Source organism: Mercurialis annua, linkage group LG1-X (genome assembly GCF_937616625.2).
Source record: "Mercurialis annua linkage group LG1-X, ddMerAnnu1.2, whole genome shotgun sequence".
In the NCBI taxonomy this organism is placed as follows: Eukaryota; Viridiplantae; Streptophyta; class Magnoliopsida; order Malpighiales; family Euphorbiaceae; genus Mercurialis; species Mercurialis annua.
The window spans coordinates 9,619,691-9,637,558 of record NC_065570.1 but is presented as its reverse complement, the minus strand read 5'-3'; the positions used below and the strand labels follow the sequence as shown (position 1 = coordinate 9,637,558).

The 17,868-nt window shown below is 33.3% G+C and overlaps 1 protein-coding gene and 2 non-coding genes across 3 annotated transcripts; 1 reads left to right on the top strand and 2 right to left on the bottom strand.

Moving 5' to 3' along the window:
* Positions 1-4,900: 4,900 nt before the first annotated feature.
* LOC126664587 (uncharacterized) lies at positions 4,901-6,936 on the bottom strand. Its single transcript, XR_007637454.2, has 4 exons — positions 6,855-6,936; positions 6,184-6,308; positions 5,387-5,444; positions 4,901-5,304 (listed from the first exon to the last, which is right to left on the bottom strand). It is a non-coding gene; the product is annotated as an uncharacterized LOC126664587 (transcript).
* A 1,218-nt stretch (positions 6,937-8,154) lies between these two features.
* LOC130014525 (uncharacterized) lies at positions 8,155-9,975 on the bottom strand. Its single transcript, XM_056105983.1, has one exon. The coding sequence runs from the start codon at positions 9,913-9,915 to the stop codon at positions 8,491-8,493; it is 1,425 nt and encodes a 474-aa protein (XP_055961958.1). The 5' UTR covers positions 9,916-9,975; the 3' UTR covers positions 8,155-8,490.
* A 79-nt stretch (positions 9,976-10,054) lies between these two features.
* On the top strand, positions 10,055-10,125 carry TRNAG-GCC (transfer RNA glycine (anticodon GCC)). The gene has a single exon. It is a non-coding gene; the product is annotated as a tRNA-Gly (tRNA).
* Positions 10,126-17,868: the final 7,743 nt, after the last annotated feature.

Sequence of the window (17,868 nt, the reverse complement as noted above, 5' to 3'; positions counted from 1 at the left end):
AAACTAATTAACTGAAATATTGTATATATGCAATTATTATTTATATTTTTACTGATTTAACTTAATTAAGCAACTAATTCGACCATATTGATATTATATTTTTAGAACTTTTGTAATTTTATTTTAATTAATTTAGTTAATTTGGTCGATTCTATTAAAGAGCTAAAATAATTTGATTAACTCGATTAAAGATCTTAAATAATCCGATCAAATGGCGTATATGTATAGATAATTCGATTTGAATCTTAACTAAACGAATGCTCACCTCTATTTTGGAGAATTCTTTTAGGCATCTAGACATGTTCATGGGTTAGACTTTGGCAGGGTTAGGACGAGCTTAACTATTTTAAATGTAACTCCAAATCCGACTGAAGACTTTAAATTTAGAAGAAATTAGACTGACCACTATGAAAGCTCAAAATAATCTCAATAAAACGGTTCGGCAATTCTGCTTGTAAAAATATTGTACAATTTAAGATGTTTTCATTTTTTTGCTTTTATTTTATGTTTCTAGTACTGTTCTGAAAATTGAAAATACTGTTCTTTAATAATCAAGAGATGTCCAAGCTTAAATTTACCATTTGAATCTGACCTAAATGTATCATTTAACAGGCTCAGACTGAGAGCCAATATCAAATTTTAAAAATTTAAATCCGCCAAGAAAATAATATGCTTTTTCGGGCGGACGAATTGAGACAAAACAAAATGTTGAAGTAAGGCTCAATGCGGATGGCTCTAATACTCAGGACCATGAACATAATCAATTTGGGAAAGGGATCATCTTCTTAATTTTCTCCGAACTTGTAGAGGTAATTGATTTAGAACTGTAAGCCATTTTCCTCAATTTTCACCCATCCAAACATAGGCTAAATGTCTAATGATGTTCTCAAATCTTCCACGTAAAGAAAGTCAAATTACAGATAATTTATAATAAGATTTCAACACAAAAAATGAAATCCACTGATGTAGGCATGAGTGGGTTAGCAAAGATAGTCAACAGCCCACTAAACACTATAAGGATCTCGGTTATGATTTCCTTAGCTTCAGATTGTGCATTAAGATTATGTACACACAGATCAAATGTAGAAATTCTTAAATCCAATCCACCGCATCATTCGTAAACTATCCTGTCATATTATAATATGTCATTAAAGTAGTGGTATTATTATAATTTTATTTTTTAATTTTTTACACATTCGAATAGTAATATTACGATAGTGCCACTATTTTAATGACGTGTCATAATAATATAGGCTTAGTCCACGAATTACGGGTAGAATGAATCTACCTAAAAATTTCTCGATCAAATGACAACAAAAATTAAAATGGATTCAGTCTACTATGTTATTAGTGGATTGAACCAATCACTTTATAATACATTGTATAAATTTTTTTTTAAAAAAAAGTTATAATTATGTGATTACTTTGATCATATTTTTTTAAAAGAAATAATTGGCTCAGTTTATAAATAACGTGATGGCAGACTCTAATTAAAAGACAAGTTCAAGTATCAAAAGAAAATAATTATAGCCAAAAGATAAGATCTTTAGGTGGAATATGCTCCCTAGTATCTTGTGGGGCATGATACTAAAGAGAACATGGTTCTATCCCAAGACAACCATTTTACTAATTAGGATCATCACATTACTGTAAGTATCTAGAAGTGTCGGATTTATGATTTTCTTACCGTCACAAATCAATTATGATAAAAAATATAAATCATCACAAACTTATGACAAAAATAAGTCATTGGTCGGCTTTGAAAAACTCGATCACTATTTGTCATAAAATAGTGTTGGATTTGTGATGGATTATATGTTTGTGACGGATATTTTTGTTACTAAATTTAGTGATGGGTCGCTAAAAGAATTTCCGTCTTTAATTAGTGGCAAAAAATTCTTCACATAATTGCTATGACAATTTTCATTGCAAACCCGTCAATAAATTTTGTGATTGTTTAACCTTTTTTATCACAAAATTGTTAAAAAATTTACTGTCATAAACACAAGGGTGTAAAATTAAATAATAATAAAAAATAATTGCAAATGAAAATGCTAAATTAATAGTAACAATTTATTAATTTAAGGCCAAATGACCAAAAAAAGGCCACACCTTTTATAAGAGTTTAAGAAAAGTTCAAACTTTTCAGTTTTATCCAATTGGTCCTGAAACGCATGATTTCGTTTCAATTATGTCCAATTATTTAATTTTGCTCATATTGTGCCTACGTGGCACTGATGTGGTATGCCACACATCAACGACATATAAGAAAAATTGTATAGTTGGACATAATTGAAACGAAATCATGTGTCTGAGAACAAATTGGATAAAATTCAAAGTTTTAAACTTTTGTAAAATTTTCATGAAAAGTTTGACATTTTTTAGTCATTTGGCCTTAATTTAAAAATCATATGAATAATACATAATAACCAGAGGCTTGATAATGTCAATTTCAACATGATCGTGTTTAAACTGACACTATGTCAATAAACAAACCAAGTGCATAAACCCAATGTGCATTTGCCCAAAAAAAATATCAATAGCTCATTGTAAAAATAAATTAATAAAAACTATCTTTAATTTTATACATGCAGTTTATTTGGTAGCCGTAGAGTAAGGCCATGTTGAAGCTTCTTCCGGAGTGTTGTTTAGATAGTCGAGCTTTTTGGCGGGCTAGAGTACCACTTATCTATTTCCATATTATGTTGGGCACCAGGGAGGCAGAGTGTTGCAACAATTCGGATTGCAGCGGGGTATTCCAAAGGCCACAATCAGGACCACATATTACACAGCGTTAACCTGAGAGCAGCTCGACTTAGGATCGGACGTACTCTCAGTACATTAGTGTGTGAGATGAAATGCTATAGTACGTTATCCTAGGATAGCCCCTCCAGGCACCGCCTCATTACCATTCAGAGCATATTGATTGGTATCGGTTTGTCAAGTGTCGACGGATCACACGACATGGTGCCGAGTTCGAAGCGCATGTAATTCCTTATGCTACCGCAATTATATGTTTAGAGATAATTTATCAATTTCAAATTGTACTTTAATGCCTTACTTTTTTTCCATTTTTCTTTATTTACATACTGATTTTATGGAGCTTGTACATAGGGATGATCATATTCAGATAGATCTTTGGCTGTTAGCAGCGAGCACACAGAGAGGCACCAGAGAGGATCGTCGTGATGTTACATCGCCCCCTTTCGAGCCTTACATCAGCCGTTTGCTTCCTCCGATCAGTAATTGTCCATCGCCACCTCATGATCAGCCGTCAACATCACATTCGCTGCCCTATTCTTCCCGCCAGGCTTAGGATCCGTCGCAGCTTTATTTCTCGCCCACAGTAGTACAGTCTATACCTGGACAGTAAGGCATTCCACGTGCTCGAGTCACGAGCTACCGATATCACAACTTCGTCCTTTGAGCTCTCCCGAAGAGACAGGAGGAGCCCGGTACTACTACACCAAGTATAGATGTTGACCAGTCAGCCCAAGATAAGGACGATGACGACGACGAGGGCCTTCCAAATGACAGGCAGTATTGCACGGTTATTGAAAGCATGCGACACCGGCGACAGGACCTAGGTTACGGTTTGAGGCTTCAAATCCGAAAGAACACTAAATATCATGATTAATTTTTATATTGTTTATAACAATCCCAAAAACATATCAAATATATTTTTAATTTTTACACTTATTAATTAATATATTAATTGCTTTCATAATTTTTGTACCATTCCAATATAAATGACGTTTTAGAATTTAGAAAAATTCCTAATTGTTTGTCGTTTTAAGAATTTGGACTTCCTTTTGCCAAAAATAACCCTATCTCTATTACATACAAAAGGCTTTCTTTTTCATACTATTTCTAGCGAGAAATCCAAAGTGTGCTTTATTACTTCATTTCTCTGTTCTTTTTGAACAAATCTAACACTCTCCTACTCAAACACTAATACCCAATCGCCGGCCTCCTTGTTACGACGGAAAATATAAGACTGCAATTTATTTCTTGCCTACCTTGACTGTACTAACACCTCAAGAGTAAGATTTCATACATGCTTGATGCTTCTATTGAATTTATTCTTTCAAATTTTTCAAATTGGAGGAGAAGTTATCAAAAATCTCACGTCTTCAGTTCTTAAGCGGTGATTTCATGATGACTATAGTCTGATCATTAATCTTCCACTACAAACTCTGCAATTTTTTTTACTCAATTTTGGAATCGCAATAAAAAGTGCTGCTTTATCACTCCGATCAGGCTAGCTGTAAAAATGTTAAAATTTGGATGAAATCTCTGACTACATATGAGAGATTTGGCAGTTGTTTGGCCATTTAGTGCGATGATAAAATCTGAAAAACTCACCAAGATTCAATAAGCATGGTAGTGGGTTTCTCAAAGAGAAGATGGCTGAGAGAAGAAGTCTTCTCTGTGTGTTTAGTATTAATTATGGGTAGTTTAGAAATTTTTTCATGTATTAATTACCTCCTTAATATGCGTGTTTTTTCCAAAACGTCATTTATATTGGAATAGTGAAAACAACAATTATTTTAAAACAGAGGCTAAATGCTAAATGCTATATTTTAAGTTTTTTTATTTTTGTACAATGTTTAATCATTAAAATATTATCTCACCAATTATCGGGGAGACAAGTACTCCCCAATAATTCGGGAGCACCAATTCGCAATGTAGCATTGCGGGTTGGTGTTAATTATGTTGATTAAATGTTAATCAACATAATTAACCATTCTGCAATGCTACATTGCAGATTGGTGTTGAATCCACAATGTAGCATTGCGGATTCGGTGGGCCCAGACACTAAATTGGAATTAAATTTCCAATAGGCACAAAAAAGGATTTTTCTAAGCCTAATAGGCACTTCCCCGTCAAAAACACTATATGTAACAAGAAAATGCAGGAAGGTTCATAACTGAGGCAAAAGCAGTTCTATTACATCATTACATGGAACAATTAGATATAAAATCTGCCTTAGCTGAAAATATAAGGCAAGCTTTTAACAGTAACTACTAATTTCATATGTATATATACTTTCATAGTTATGCATAATTGAAGAAAATATATCTAGACTTATAAAAAAATAGAGCAGAGTTGCAGAACTACATACCTACTGCCGCAGCTGTCTTTAGTTGCATGTTGCTGCTATTTACTACTGTTTTTGCTGCTACCTTTTGATACTGCTGCCTTCTGCTGATGCTGCTATTCCGGCTGCTTGTGTTGCTGCCGCGGCTGCCTGCGTTTTTTGATGCAGCTGCTGCCTGCTGAATAGTTTTGCTGTTGCTTTGGCTGATGGAAAACCGAAAAACTACATTATGCCGATCAAGAAAAGTAAAGAGATTCCGCAGTGAGGAAAGGAAAAAAAACTTACCAAAGTTTTGGCAAGCATCCATCTACAGCCTATAACTGATCAAGGTCCCCAAAATTATCTGTTTACAAAACGCCCAAGTAAACTTGAAGTTCACTGTACACAAACTATGTGATTAAACCAACCAGGGGGGAAAGAAACGAGGATAATTCTAAATGCATGACTGCAGATTCTTCTTTAAAGAAAAACCCAACCAAATCATGATATTATGAACGAACAACTATCAACAAGTTGAAAAATTAAACTAATAAATTATAAAAGTGTGTCCAGACATTTTCGCAACACAACAAAAGAAGTGTGATAGCTATCTTGAAGTTTTCTTTTACCAGGTAAACCAGAATCAAACCAAAAAAAAACTCATTAGACTTTTGTCAATGTCAAACAGCCAAACAAGTCGATTAAGAGTCACAATCAACAAGTAAACAGAGAAATCATCATTATGCGTTACCACATGATAATGCACTATATTTGAAGCAACCCACAAGTAAGATATTCATTTATGATTCAAATAGACAATAGTAGCATTAATTTAGTTTTTTATTTTTGTCAAAGATGGTAATCGACTCTTTTAGAGTCTCAATTGTCTATTGATGCACTTAGAGGTGCCTTAGCCATTCAAACTAGGCCCACATTGGCATTAATTTAGTTCATTACAGTAAATTTCTGACCTAGCACTAACATTCTACTTAAAAATAATGAAGAATAAACAACAATGAGTAAATTTCAAGTAAAACTTCAGGAATTCTCCAAAGGCATTCACACCAGCCACAAAATTCATACATGGGGGTTCAAGAATTGACCAATTTCACAAGCAGTATGTAGCTAATGAGCAATGAACAAATATTGTAAGGATCGGTTTCATCTGAAATCAAACAGCCATACCCTTCAAATCCGAAAGTGCATCCTCTTGCTTTGCCCACTCTTGCTGGAAAATTTGCAAAATTATAAGTTCAAGAGAAACAGACTAAACTGGTTGAATGTGCTAAAAACATTGGTTCCGTCCAAACAATATCAACATCATCATTAGACCAATCTAAAATTCATTGCAGTCAGTAAGTCATTCTCAATGGTATTCTGCACTTGATATTAAGTTAATTTGATATAGTTTCCATTCATAGTCTTGCTGATTAATTTATTTTCCTCACTGATTAATGGCTTTTATGGACTTTTTGAAGGTGATTTCCAACAGACCAGCCTCCAGTGTCAAACCTCATTATACACAAATTCGCCAATTTTCTTTTCTTTTAAAAAAGAAAAAGAAAAAATAAATCTTCAAATCCATCAACATTTTCGCTCGTCTTGAAAAAATTCAATGCACTTGTGCACAAGTCGATGAACTCAATCAGCACTTCATCTTGTCGAGAATTTGATAAACAATCAAAACTCATCTATCATGATTTTAATGCACACCCATCAACACCATCTAAATCATGCTTACCCTTTATTTAAAAGATGAATTAAATAAGTGTACCTTTTATATCATTAGACTTTAAAATATACTCAAAGATGGATTCTGCTCCAAAATCACCGAGGAACTAAAAGCAAAATTTTAAAATTAAAAATAAACATAGAATTAAGTTTTTTATTAGGTTGAATTGAATAGCAAGCATAAAACTCATATTTGAGAAATCTAAAAGGCAAGTCTATGAAATCGGTAAAATCAGAATAAAATATAGAATCTAAACAAATAAATTCAAACCGAAAAGAAAAGTACCTGAAGAGAGGAATGGTCGGGATGGAGATGATTGAAGTAGCGTCTGGCAATAAAGTAAGAATTCGAGGAAGATCTTTGATTTGGCGATTATTTCTAATGTCAGAGGAGATTAAAACTAGTGTTTTAGGAAGATAACGAAGACGAAGACAAAAAACGGAGATAGAATTTGAAATAAAATAGTTCCATAGGCATAGACTACACTATTTCAAATTCTTACTTTTGCTAATGTTAGAAATTATAATAGATTTAGCTGAAATCCAAATTTAATTTGTATAATTCAAACAAAGGATTTGACCTAAATTGAAATCCAAATTCATCTACGTCCAAACAAAGCATAACTAAATTTCCATTAGAAATATATTTAGGTTATCCACAATAGGGTATAGGTTACTTACAAGTAGCCCCAGAAACACGATGCATGCTGCAATTTGACAGTCGTAATAAGTCCAACAAACAAGGGAATGAAATTTCCCCATTAAAGGACATGAATTTCTCGACTTGGTTTTTAGCATTATAATGTTACCTTAGGTGGGCTCGTAAGTTTTTATTTACATGTTGTGATTGTAAATGACATATATTATGCCCAAGACGGAATGAAATAAGTGACCAACTAATTATTTGACTCTAAAATCAGACTTGCAACAGTTTAACTGCCCTTGTAATACTCGTTCTGTTTATGATTCTTCACTAACCTATTGAACACAAAGTCACAAATAACTGTTCAATCAGCAAACTGACCCATGCAAGTTTACAAATAATTTATAATTGCTTTCAATTCACACCAAACCAAGCGGCACTACGATTTTGTTCAAAATAAATTGCAGCATTTTTTGACTCACCCTTCTCTTTATCATTCATAGAATATTTTTATTTTACTTTAGATCTCTACAGAATTAGACAGTTCAGATGTTAGCAAACAATGCAAGAAGAGCTCGTGAACTTTGATGAAGCAACTAATCCAAAACATATATTTTCATGTATTCAACTTCATACTAATCAGTAATCACACTTATGAAATCATAATTTTGCAAGATACGGAAAGAAAAGGTCAACCATATAAAGTTGCAATTCTCGAAATCATTCTAATTATTCATTGGAAACAACAAAATATACATACAGATATACATTTACGATAATTTATACAAGCTAAAATGACAAATAATACCTGTAATCAGCCTGCTGCTGACATTTAATTCATATATACTAGGAAACTGTTATCTCCTTAGTGTTCTTCGTCTCTTGTGCTTATATGAAAGAGACAGAATTGCATGAATAGAATTATTAAATTCCAGTTCATTTGCATAATCTGATTGCATCAGAAGCTAAAAAGGCTAAACAATCCAGCAGTCCAATTTCCCAATGCAACATCAAAAATATTTCAAGCTAAAATGACTCATATGTCAGCCCCAGAACTAGACCTGTAGCTCATGTCCCTCTCGCGCAATCCATAACTCCCATCCTGCTGTAAACTCATATCATAAGCTTCAGATTCTGAAGAATATCTAGAATTCCTTAAACCACCACTCTTACCAATCCTCCTACCATCATTTTTACCCTTAGTCCTATCTTCACCATGTTGCCTCAATGGACGATCTCTAGACTCAAAGTATCTAAAGCTACTCGAGCCACCAGCCCTACTAACACCATCATAGCTTCTACTCCTACTAGTCCTAGTTTCACCATCTCCAGAATCAGAAGAATATCTAGAACTCCTTAAACTGCCAACCCTATTATTCCTACTATCATTCCCACTCCTATTAGTTCTAGTTTCAGAAGTCCGCATTAACGAACCATCTCCATATTCATTAGACCTAGAATTCCTTAAACCACCACTCCTACTAATCCTATCATCATTTCTACCCTTTGTCCTAGCTTCACCATGTTGCCTCAATGCACGATCTCTAGAACTACTCGAGCCACCAATCCTACTAACCCTGTCATCATTTCTATTCCTACTAGTCCTAGTTTCACCATCTCCTCTAAAACTGCCAATCCTACCGTCATTCCCGCTCCTATTAGTTCGGCTTTCAGAAGACAGCATCAATGACTCATCTCTCATTTCATTATACCTAGAATTTCTTAAACCGCTACTCCTATTACTCCAGCCAGCATCTCTACTCTTATTAAATTCTGTTCCGCTTTCGCTACGTCGCATATACCTATCATCATTCTCTTCCTTCTTTCTATCTAAACTCCTAAACACTCCTCCCCAATTCCCCCTAATTTCACCATCAAAATCACCCATATCTTCACTATCCGACTCTAACTCGTCAAACCCCACACCCACACCACCACCCTCCCCGTGAATCAAACCATAAGGCCTAACACTATGAACAACCCCCTTAGGAAAAAACCTAGCAGTGGGCAACCCATCAGGAGAATGAAACAACTGGGGCCCATCATTCTCGGACCACAAATCAAACCCACCCGGCTTCTGAAACCGATCAGCCAACACCTTAACTTGCTCATCAGCTTTAACAGAGAATAAATTGGGCGCTCGTTCAACGACCTCCCAAGGTCTCTCGAGCTCAGAAACTGCAGCTTTAAGCTCGGCTCGTTTTCTCATCTCGTAAATCTGGCGTTCGCGGCAGAGTCTGGCTTTTAGAAGCTGCTTGGCTTTCTTTGCTTGCATTCTTTTCCACTGCCATTTGGATACGCCGCCTGGGTAAGTTCTGGGTCCGCCGCCCATGCGGATGACGGTGGTTTTCCGGGGGATTGAGATGGGTTTGGGAGGTTGGAGACAGAGGAGAAATGGGTTTTGGGAGGTTAGGGTTTTGGAGAAGGATAATTGCATTGAGATTGGAATTGAGAGAGACATTGGATTGAATCTGAGGGATTTGTTGGATTTTTTTCTTGCTGCTGAAAACAAATATTCCGGCTATGGTGGTGAGGCAATATAACTGAACTTCTGTTTCTTACGATATTTTAGAAAATTAAACAATGGATAACAACAAATAGCACCAGTGGTCTAGTGGTAGAATAGTACCCTGCCACGGTACAGACCCGGGTTCGATTCCCGGCTGGTGCAACTTTTTTTCCTAGAAATAAGTTTCTTTTTTTAATATTTTATAGTAGAATAAAGGATCAATTTACACCCTTAATTTGGCACAAAATATTAAAAAGGTCATTTTCAAGCGAAATGGGTCATACAAATTCACAAGTTGTCACTTTCGTATCAAAAAATCCTTTCTCAAATTGATACTTAATTCAAAATTATATTACACCTTTATAATTTTAAGTTGAAAAATTAGATTATTTCTAAATGAAAATTCAAGAACCTAATTTCTTCTTTTTCATGAATCTTAAATCTAATTTACCTAAATCTTTATCCTAAATCTAATTGTTCCCTAATTTTTTAATTTTATGCATTACACTTTTGCCACCGCAGCAAATCGGTTTTGTTTTCTTCGTCTGTCATAAGCTCTAGCAACCAGCGTCATTTTCCACTGCTTTTGTTGGAATTGTTGCCTCTCTTTGTTGGAATTGTTGGCGTCTCTACTTTTCTCATTGGAGACCACCATCGTTTTCCATCGGTATATTGTGTTGTTCTTGGTGGTTTGATTTGTAAATAGTAGATTTTTGGTTTGTTTGTTTTGGTATTTTTAATTGTTTATGGATTGTGTTGTTTGAACTCATAAATGGTGGTTGCTCGGTCTGCTGGTTACTGGTTAGTGTGATGTGGTTGATCTAATGTCGATTGTCGGTGAGTCTGTTGCGGTCTGATGTTTACTGCTGATGGGTATTTTGTGGTTGAGCTGATGTCGGTTGCTATAGTTGGTTGTTACGGTCGCTGAGATCGCTTGAGTAGTAGCGGCAGTTTGGTACACCGATAGGTGAAGGAAGAAGGCGGCAGCGGCTGGTGGAGGATGGTGATAGATGAATTTGAGTATTTTTAGGGTTTAATGTGGGTTAAGTTAGATTTAATTTGGGTTAATATGTTTAACTAGGATTAGTTAGAATTTTAATTGTGGCTAATTAGAGTTAGTTAGAGTTAATTAGGTTTTAATTGGAGTTAATTAAGATTAATTATGTATAACTAAGAATCTTAGTCTCTTTTTCTGCCAAAGGTATAAACTGATACGCAAGTGACAACTTCTGAATTTATTTGACTCGTTTGGCTCGAAAATGACCGTTTTGATATTTTGTGCCTAGTTGAGGGGGTGAATTAATCTTTTATTCTGTTATAATCATTACTGTGAGCGGGGCGGAGTTCGAGTGCCGCTCGCCCAGCCTTATGGCTGACCTCTATTCTGGAAAGGTTTGAAAAATATGGAGTCATTACTTAACTCAGTTAGGAACTGCATTTTCTATCGACTGGATAATTTCTCTCGCTTATGGATTAGATTATCATACGTCGGACCAAAAGACTGGGTTCGTGGACATTCTACTGAAACTTGTGTATTTGACATGTCGATTACGTTTGTTATCTACTGAGCATATTCGATTATATCTCATCTCAACATTCATGCAGTTCACGGTATAATTTGTTAGAAATTTAACACATATGAAAGCGCTAAAGGGGACCCAATCTATGACGCACATATGACTCGATCTAACATGTGAGGCAGATAGCAAATAATTCTAGGCATACATCTAAATAGTGTCTATCAAAGAATAGATAATGATCGGTCTAAATAATTTTACATGCACAAGGCCTAAAAACCAGATGTTTAGATGTGGATAATTTTATTATTAGTCATCTTGAATAACCTATACAACCTCTATTTATATTTTCATGGCGGTCCTAAAATTTCTAGGTGATTTAGTGGATTTAATTGGGTTTGATTACTAAATTAACGTGATTATTTCTTTAGCCTGTTAACAATTGGATTCAGATACGATTCTGAAAATCTTTTAAACGCTATCGACATACACACTACGCATGTGATAGACATATAAGGTTAGAATACTTTTAAACCTTGTAGACTGGAGTGGCTGGCACTCGGTGCAATTTGACCATCGAGGTGTCGGAATCAGAACTCGGTCAAAACATGAAACTTCTTTGTCTCGTCAATATATATCTACAGTTTTGAACTGGGGTCAATTTCAAGTTCAAACAAACCCAAAATGGCTTCTAGAAGTTGCTGGCTTTGTCGATAGTGGGCTTCGAGGCCCGGTTGGCTTGACATATTACAAGTTTAATCTTTGAGGCCCGAAATAAATTGGGGAGGGCCTATTACAAGTTATAAACAGATTCTAAGACTATATGTGCACATGTGGGCTCAAACGGGGCACAATTTTGAGTTCAAACGAATATGAAAACACGAAAACAAGGTCAAAATGGATCTGGAAGATCTGGGGCTCTAACTGGGTTACGGATCATAAGGCCACTACGGCGCCACTGGGAGTGGAGCAGGGGCCGCTCCACACTGATGGCGGTAGCAGTTTTAGAGCAAGGCGACAGTCCGTCGTTTGGTTCAAAATTTCATGCAAAAACACTGAAACGCATAAAGACAAACATAAAAGCACATTGGCATGCACTAGAAACAACATTCAGATTATAAAACATCCTGAATATTTGATTAGCTAAAGGATTTTTGATGATGAATCTAAGCAATTTAAGCAAGAAGCAACATATGGCAAGAGAAGCGTTAAACAAACCTAGCATACATTTCAAGCACTAGAATTGAAAAAAAAAACAAATATGGATTATACAACACATCAAATCAACCTAGTAACATGTTTCTAATCAGTTTGCATTATAATCATGGCAAAAATACTAAATTTGGCAAATATGATAGTCTTAGACGTTTATGGAAAAAATAGACAAAACTGCCTAAACATGCATCCTAAACATACTAAATCAGCAGTTATACCGTTTTGAGTCTCTGGCTCATTTCCTGGTGATCCGAATGTAAAATCTAGCTTTGGATCAATGTAGAATAATGCGTTCTTGAGTAACTGAAGTGTTTCTAGCTTGTTTGATTGACAAGTGCGTTAGGGGTTCGGCCAGCACTAGATTTTCCTAGGGTTTATGTTTTTTCTAGGATGATTAATTGCTGACCTTTTAGTACGGGCAATTTTAGTCTGTCAAACTTGCAAATTGGCCCATAAACTTCTAAGATATTGCAAGTAGTCCAATTTTTAGATTTATATCACAATTCCTTTGGATTTTTATAGCTATTTACGACTAATTATATTTTAACCCCTCAAATTTGCAACTGTGCACTAATAATGCCTACTTGAATTCAAATAAACAAATCGATAGCTCGTCATCCGACGAATTTCTTAAAAAATCATCATTGGACGCTTCAGTCCTTTATCAATTTTTACTTGTTCGAAAAATAAGTGTCTACAATTACACTATTCGTAGGAATTGTATACACTTATTTTTTGGAAAGGTAAAAAGTGATAAAAATATTGAAGCGTTCAATGATGATTTTCATAGAAATTTATCCGGATGACGAGCTTGTGGTCCGCCTAATTCGATTCAAGCTGGTTAGATCCATGCGCAGTTGCAAATTTGAAGAACTGAAACATAATTACCCGCAAATAACCTATAAAAATCTAAAGAGATTGTGATTTAAGTCTAAGAAATCGGACTAATTGCAATATCTTAAAAGTTTATGGTCCAATTTGCAAGTCTGACGGACTAAAATTGACTCTACCCAAATCCTTAGGATTCCGAAAGTCATTTTTGGTACTTTTAGGCACCTAAATGAGTTTTTAGCGCTCTTTTCTTTAGCATGAAAAATTAAATGCGAATTTAAATTGTAAAATTCTAAAGGTAAATGTAAAAGCTAATCTTAATCCTAAAAAACTATCACTTCACACAATCACAATCCTTATCCATCTCTAACTTTGAAGCATATTTGCACCGGAACAAACTGAAAATGGAAGTTCCAGAAGTGCAAGTAGTGTCAGAAAAATTCTCATCACTTGAATTCATCCTATTTATTATCACCGTTAAATTTTTGTTGTTGTATCGTTTTTTCAAGTAGATCAATTGTTCAGTTTAATTTACTTTTTTTTTTCAATTGATCTACATGTACTCCAACGTTTATCTTAATGACAAAAAAACTTTACTTAATAAATTTTAAGTTTTTTAAACTATGTTTATTTAATTTTATCTTTCTATTGTAAAATTATTGTTTCTGAAAATACTTACATGTAATTTAATTTAAATTATAACTTCTAATAATAAAATCATATTAATATTAATATTTAAAAAAAATCAGTAAATAAAAGTTAAAATGTAAAAAAAGAAGTTATAATAACTTATTATTAGTGTGTAAACAAGACCTATTTGTGGACCGGATTTGGACAGACTTGGATCTGGTCCAGGTGTACTTGATTATTTTGAATATAAGCTCGAGTCTGGTAGGTGCCTGGTTCGGATCTCATGTTTATTATCCAAGTTTGGCCTGTTTATTAGATTAAAACGGGCTCGAAGAGGATCTTTACACGTCTACATGTAAAATTATATAAAAGTAAAAAATTGAGCTCGCTGAATAAAAAAAATCAAACTTATTGCAGACTTATTCTGGACTTGAAAAAATTAATTGTTCAAGTCCGAACAAAAAAGGACAGACCTAGACTGACCAAACATGTACCCAAGTTCATCGCCAGTTCTAGTATAAATATACGGAAAATGCTTTATAATCCACTTTTTTAAACTTACTCTTTTAACACACCTTACGCGGCAAGGTTTCATTCGTCCAATTCTCACTCAAAAGTGTACATCTCAAAAGACATAATTTAATCAATGCACTCTCTAATTAACACGTCAGACGATATAAAAAGGTGAATTGAAAATGTTGGATTATATAGCATTATTCTAAATATACAAATATAAATAAACTTTCTGGGAAATTACTAGTGACCCTTAATTTAAGAAGAAAGATTTACACTTAAAAATAGCAAAAACATGTCGCATAATCATGAGTTGGCAAAGGTTCAGAATCTTGTTTATTTATCTGAAACAAATTAACGACAAATTACATAGTTTATTAACTAGCGAACCTTAAGCAACCATTTTTCTAATTTGTCATCAGAATGCAGTGCAGGGCATAGACAAAAACCTGACAGATCCACCTTTTATATACACTTCTAATTTACCATCTCTTTAATTCTACTTGTCTCAAAATCTGTCTTCCAATGGCCAACACTTTTTAAATTTTTGTTTCTTTTCTTTTTTCTGGATCACAGATCATACGACTTATATAATTGTTGATATATAATTACGGGAAATTCTTACCTAAACCCGGTCCATAAAATTTCTATACACCTATCCAATGAAGTGTTAGAAAATCAAATACATTTTTCTCTCTTTTCTTATTATTTTTTCTTTCTTCTCATTTCTCTAACACCTTATTGGATGGGTCCATGAATTTTTCATAGACCGGGTCTAGGTAAGAATTTCCCATACGCGGGTCTAGGTAAGAACTTCCCTATAATTACATAAGAGCTGCCTATGATTAGGGGTGTAACAAAATCGGATTAATTCTTATATTATTTGATTCCGATTAAAAATATTTTGAAAAATTTGTATAATTATTCGTGTCAATTATCAAGCTGTGTAAGACCATTAAACTACTCGATATATAATTCTAATTTTCATCAGACATATTTCCGAGAGTGATTGAATTTAAATTATCTTATAATTATATATATATATATATATATATATATTTAAATTATTATTTTTATATAAATAATTAGACCCATCTAGGTTGACATCCAAACTCAAATATTCTTTTGGATTCAAGTTTGAACTTTTAAAATAAAAATTTGATAGTTTGATATTCTAACTTTAGAATTTAATCAAGGTAAAATTTAACAGTATTTTAATCAGATTCTGACTTGATTAAACCGCTAGTATTCAATTTACCCAAGATCTCTTAACTACATAAAAATCAAATTAGTCCGGGCTGAAAAAATCTAGAGTGGTTAAAGATGTTAAATAATTTGGTTTGATACAAGATTTTAAAAATTTACGATTTTTGGTTCTGGTTTGCTTTTAGGCCTTCGTGGACCGAAACAAACAGAAAAAACAAACTTCCATTTTTTTTTATTTTTTTTTATTATATATATATAAAAAAAAAGGGCTATTTACAAATTTACCTAAAAAACAAGAATAATAGGATAATATACCTCAATAAGGAAAAGTTATGAAAAATACATCATAACTTTCTAAATATTGTATTTTTACTCTACGTGGCAAAAGGTTAATGATTTCACTCTAACATATGAATGCATGACCTGACACTTTCTTTCTTTTCTATCTTTCTTTCTCTTTCCACTTTTTTTCTTATTCCCTCTCTCTTCTTCCACTTTTCTTCTTTTTCTTTCTTCCTTTTTTTCCCTCTTCTTCCACTTCCTGAATTTTTCACTTTCACTTATTTTCAATTTTCCGTCATCTTCAATCTTGTAATTTTATTTAAAAATTTCCAATTATTTAGGTATCATTATTTTTTATCTCGCAATTTCATCTTTCAGATCTAAATCTAAAAAAACATCAATGATATTATCATATCGGTATCATATTTTTTTTTCATAATATTATCATAAAAGCAGCAGTGACATTATCATCTCGGTATCATAATGTTTCTGTTAAAAAATATTTTTCGTATGTTATCATACTATTATCGTTAACTTTGTCATACTATTATCATCTATTTTTATAAAAATTATCATAACATTATCATAATATAATTTATCATAATAATATCATAAAATATTATCATAATATTATCATGACGTACTTTATCATAGCTATATCGTAACCTTTTATCATTAACCTTATCATAACATTAGCATAATAAACTTTATCATAACAATATCATAAAATATTATCATAACATTATCATAACGTACTTTATCATAACTATATCATAACCTTATCATACTATTATCATAAACCTTATCATACTATTATCATAATCGTATAATATTATGATACTGATATGATAACGTTATATGATACAAACATGCTAACGTTAATGATACCGATATGATAATCAAACACTTTTCTTGACAGAAAATTATTTTTCTCTACAGTGTTATGATTATTATATGATAACGTCATAATGATAACGATATGATAATCAGACGCTGTTTTCTGCAAAAAAATCGTTTTTTCTGCAGAAAATCGTTTTTTTCATCAGAAAATCGTTTTTAATGCAGATTTTCAGATCTCAAACTGAAAAAATTAAAGAAATTTTTTTTAGATCTGAGAGTTAAAATAAATCATAATAATCACCACGAGTTAAGAAAAAAATTGCTAAAATATGGAAGAACGGTGAATCGACAGCGGAGCAAAGATGAAGCGAAGGCGGAGCAACGGCGGACTGATGGCGGATCGTTGAAGGAACGACGACGGCATGATAAAGAAAAAAAAGAAAAAAAAATGAAGAAGAAGAAAAAATGGAGAAGAAGAAGAAGAAGAAGAAGAAGAAACACGGAGAAAGATAGAGAAAGAGAGAGAGAGAGAGAGAGAAGTAAATCTGAAAAAAAAAAGATATATATGTTAGAGTTAAAAATAATAGAAAATAAGTATTATTATAATAAAAAAAGACTATAGAGTAAAAAAATAAAAGTGCTAAAAAGGTGAGGTATTGTTTCTATGTTTTCCTTGTTGAGGTATAATTTACTATTATTTTAGAAAATAGAGTGTTTTACCTAATTTTCTCAAAAAAAAATTAGTGTGAGCAGAGCGGCTGTTCAGAGGCCCACTTGCCCAGTCTTATGGTTGACTTCGATTCTGTAAAGGTTTAAAAATTATGGAGTCGCCGCCTAATTCAGATAGAAAATGCCTTTTCTACCGATTAGA

Coding starts and splice junctions, on each gene's coding strand:
- LOC130014525 (XM_056105983.1), bottom strand. CDS start 9,915: ATGTCTCTCTCAATTCCAATCTCAATGCAATTATCCTTCTCCAAAACC.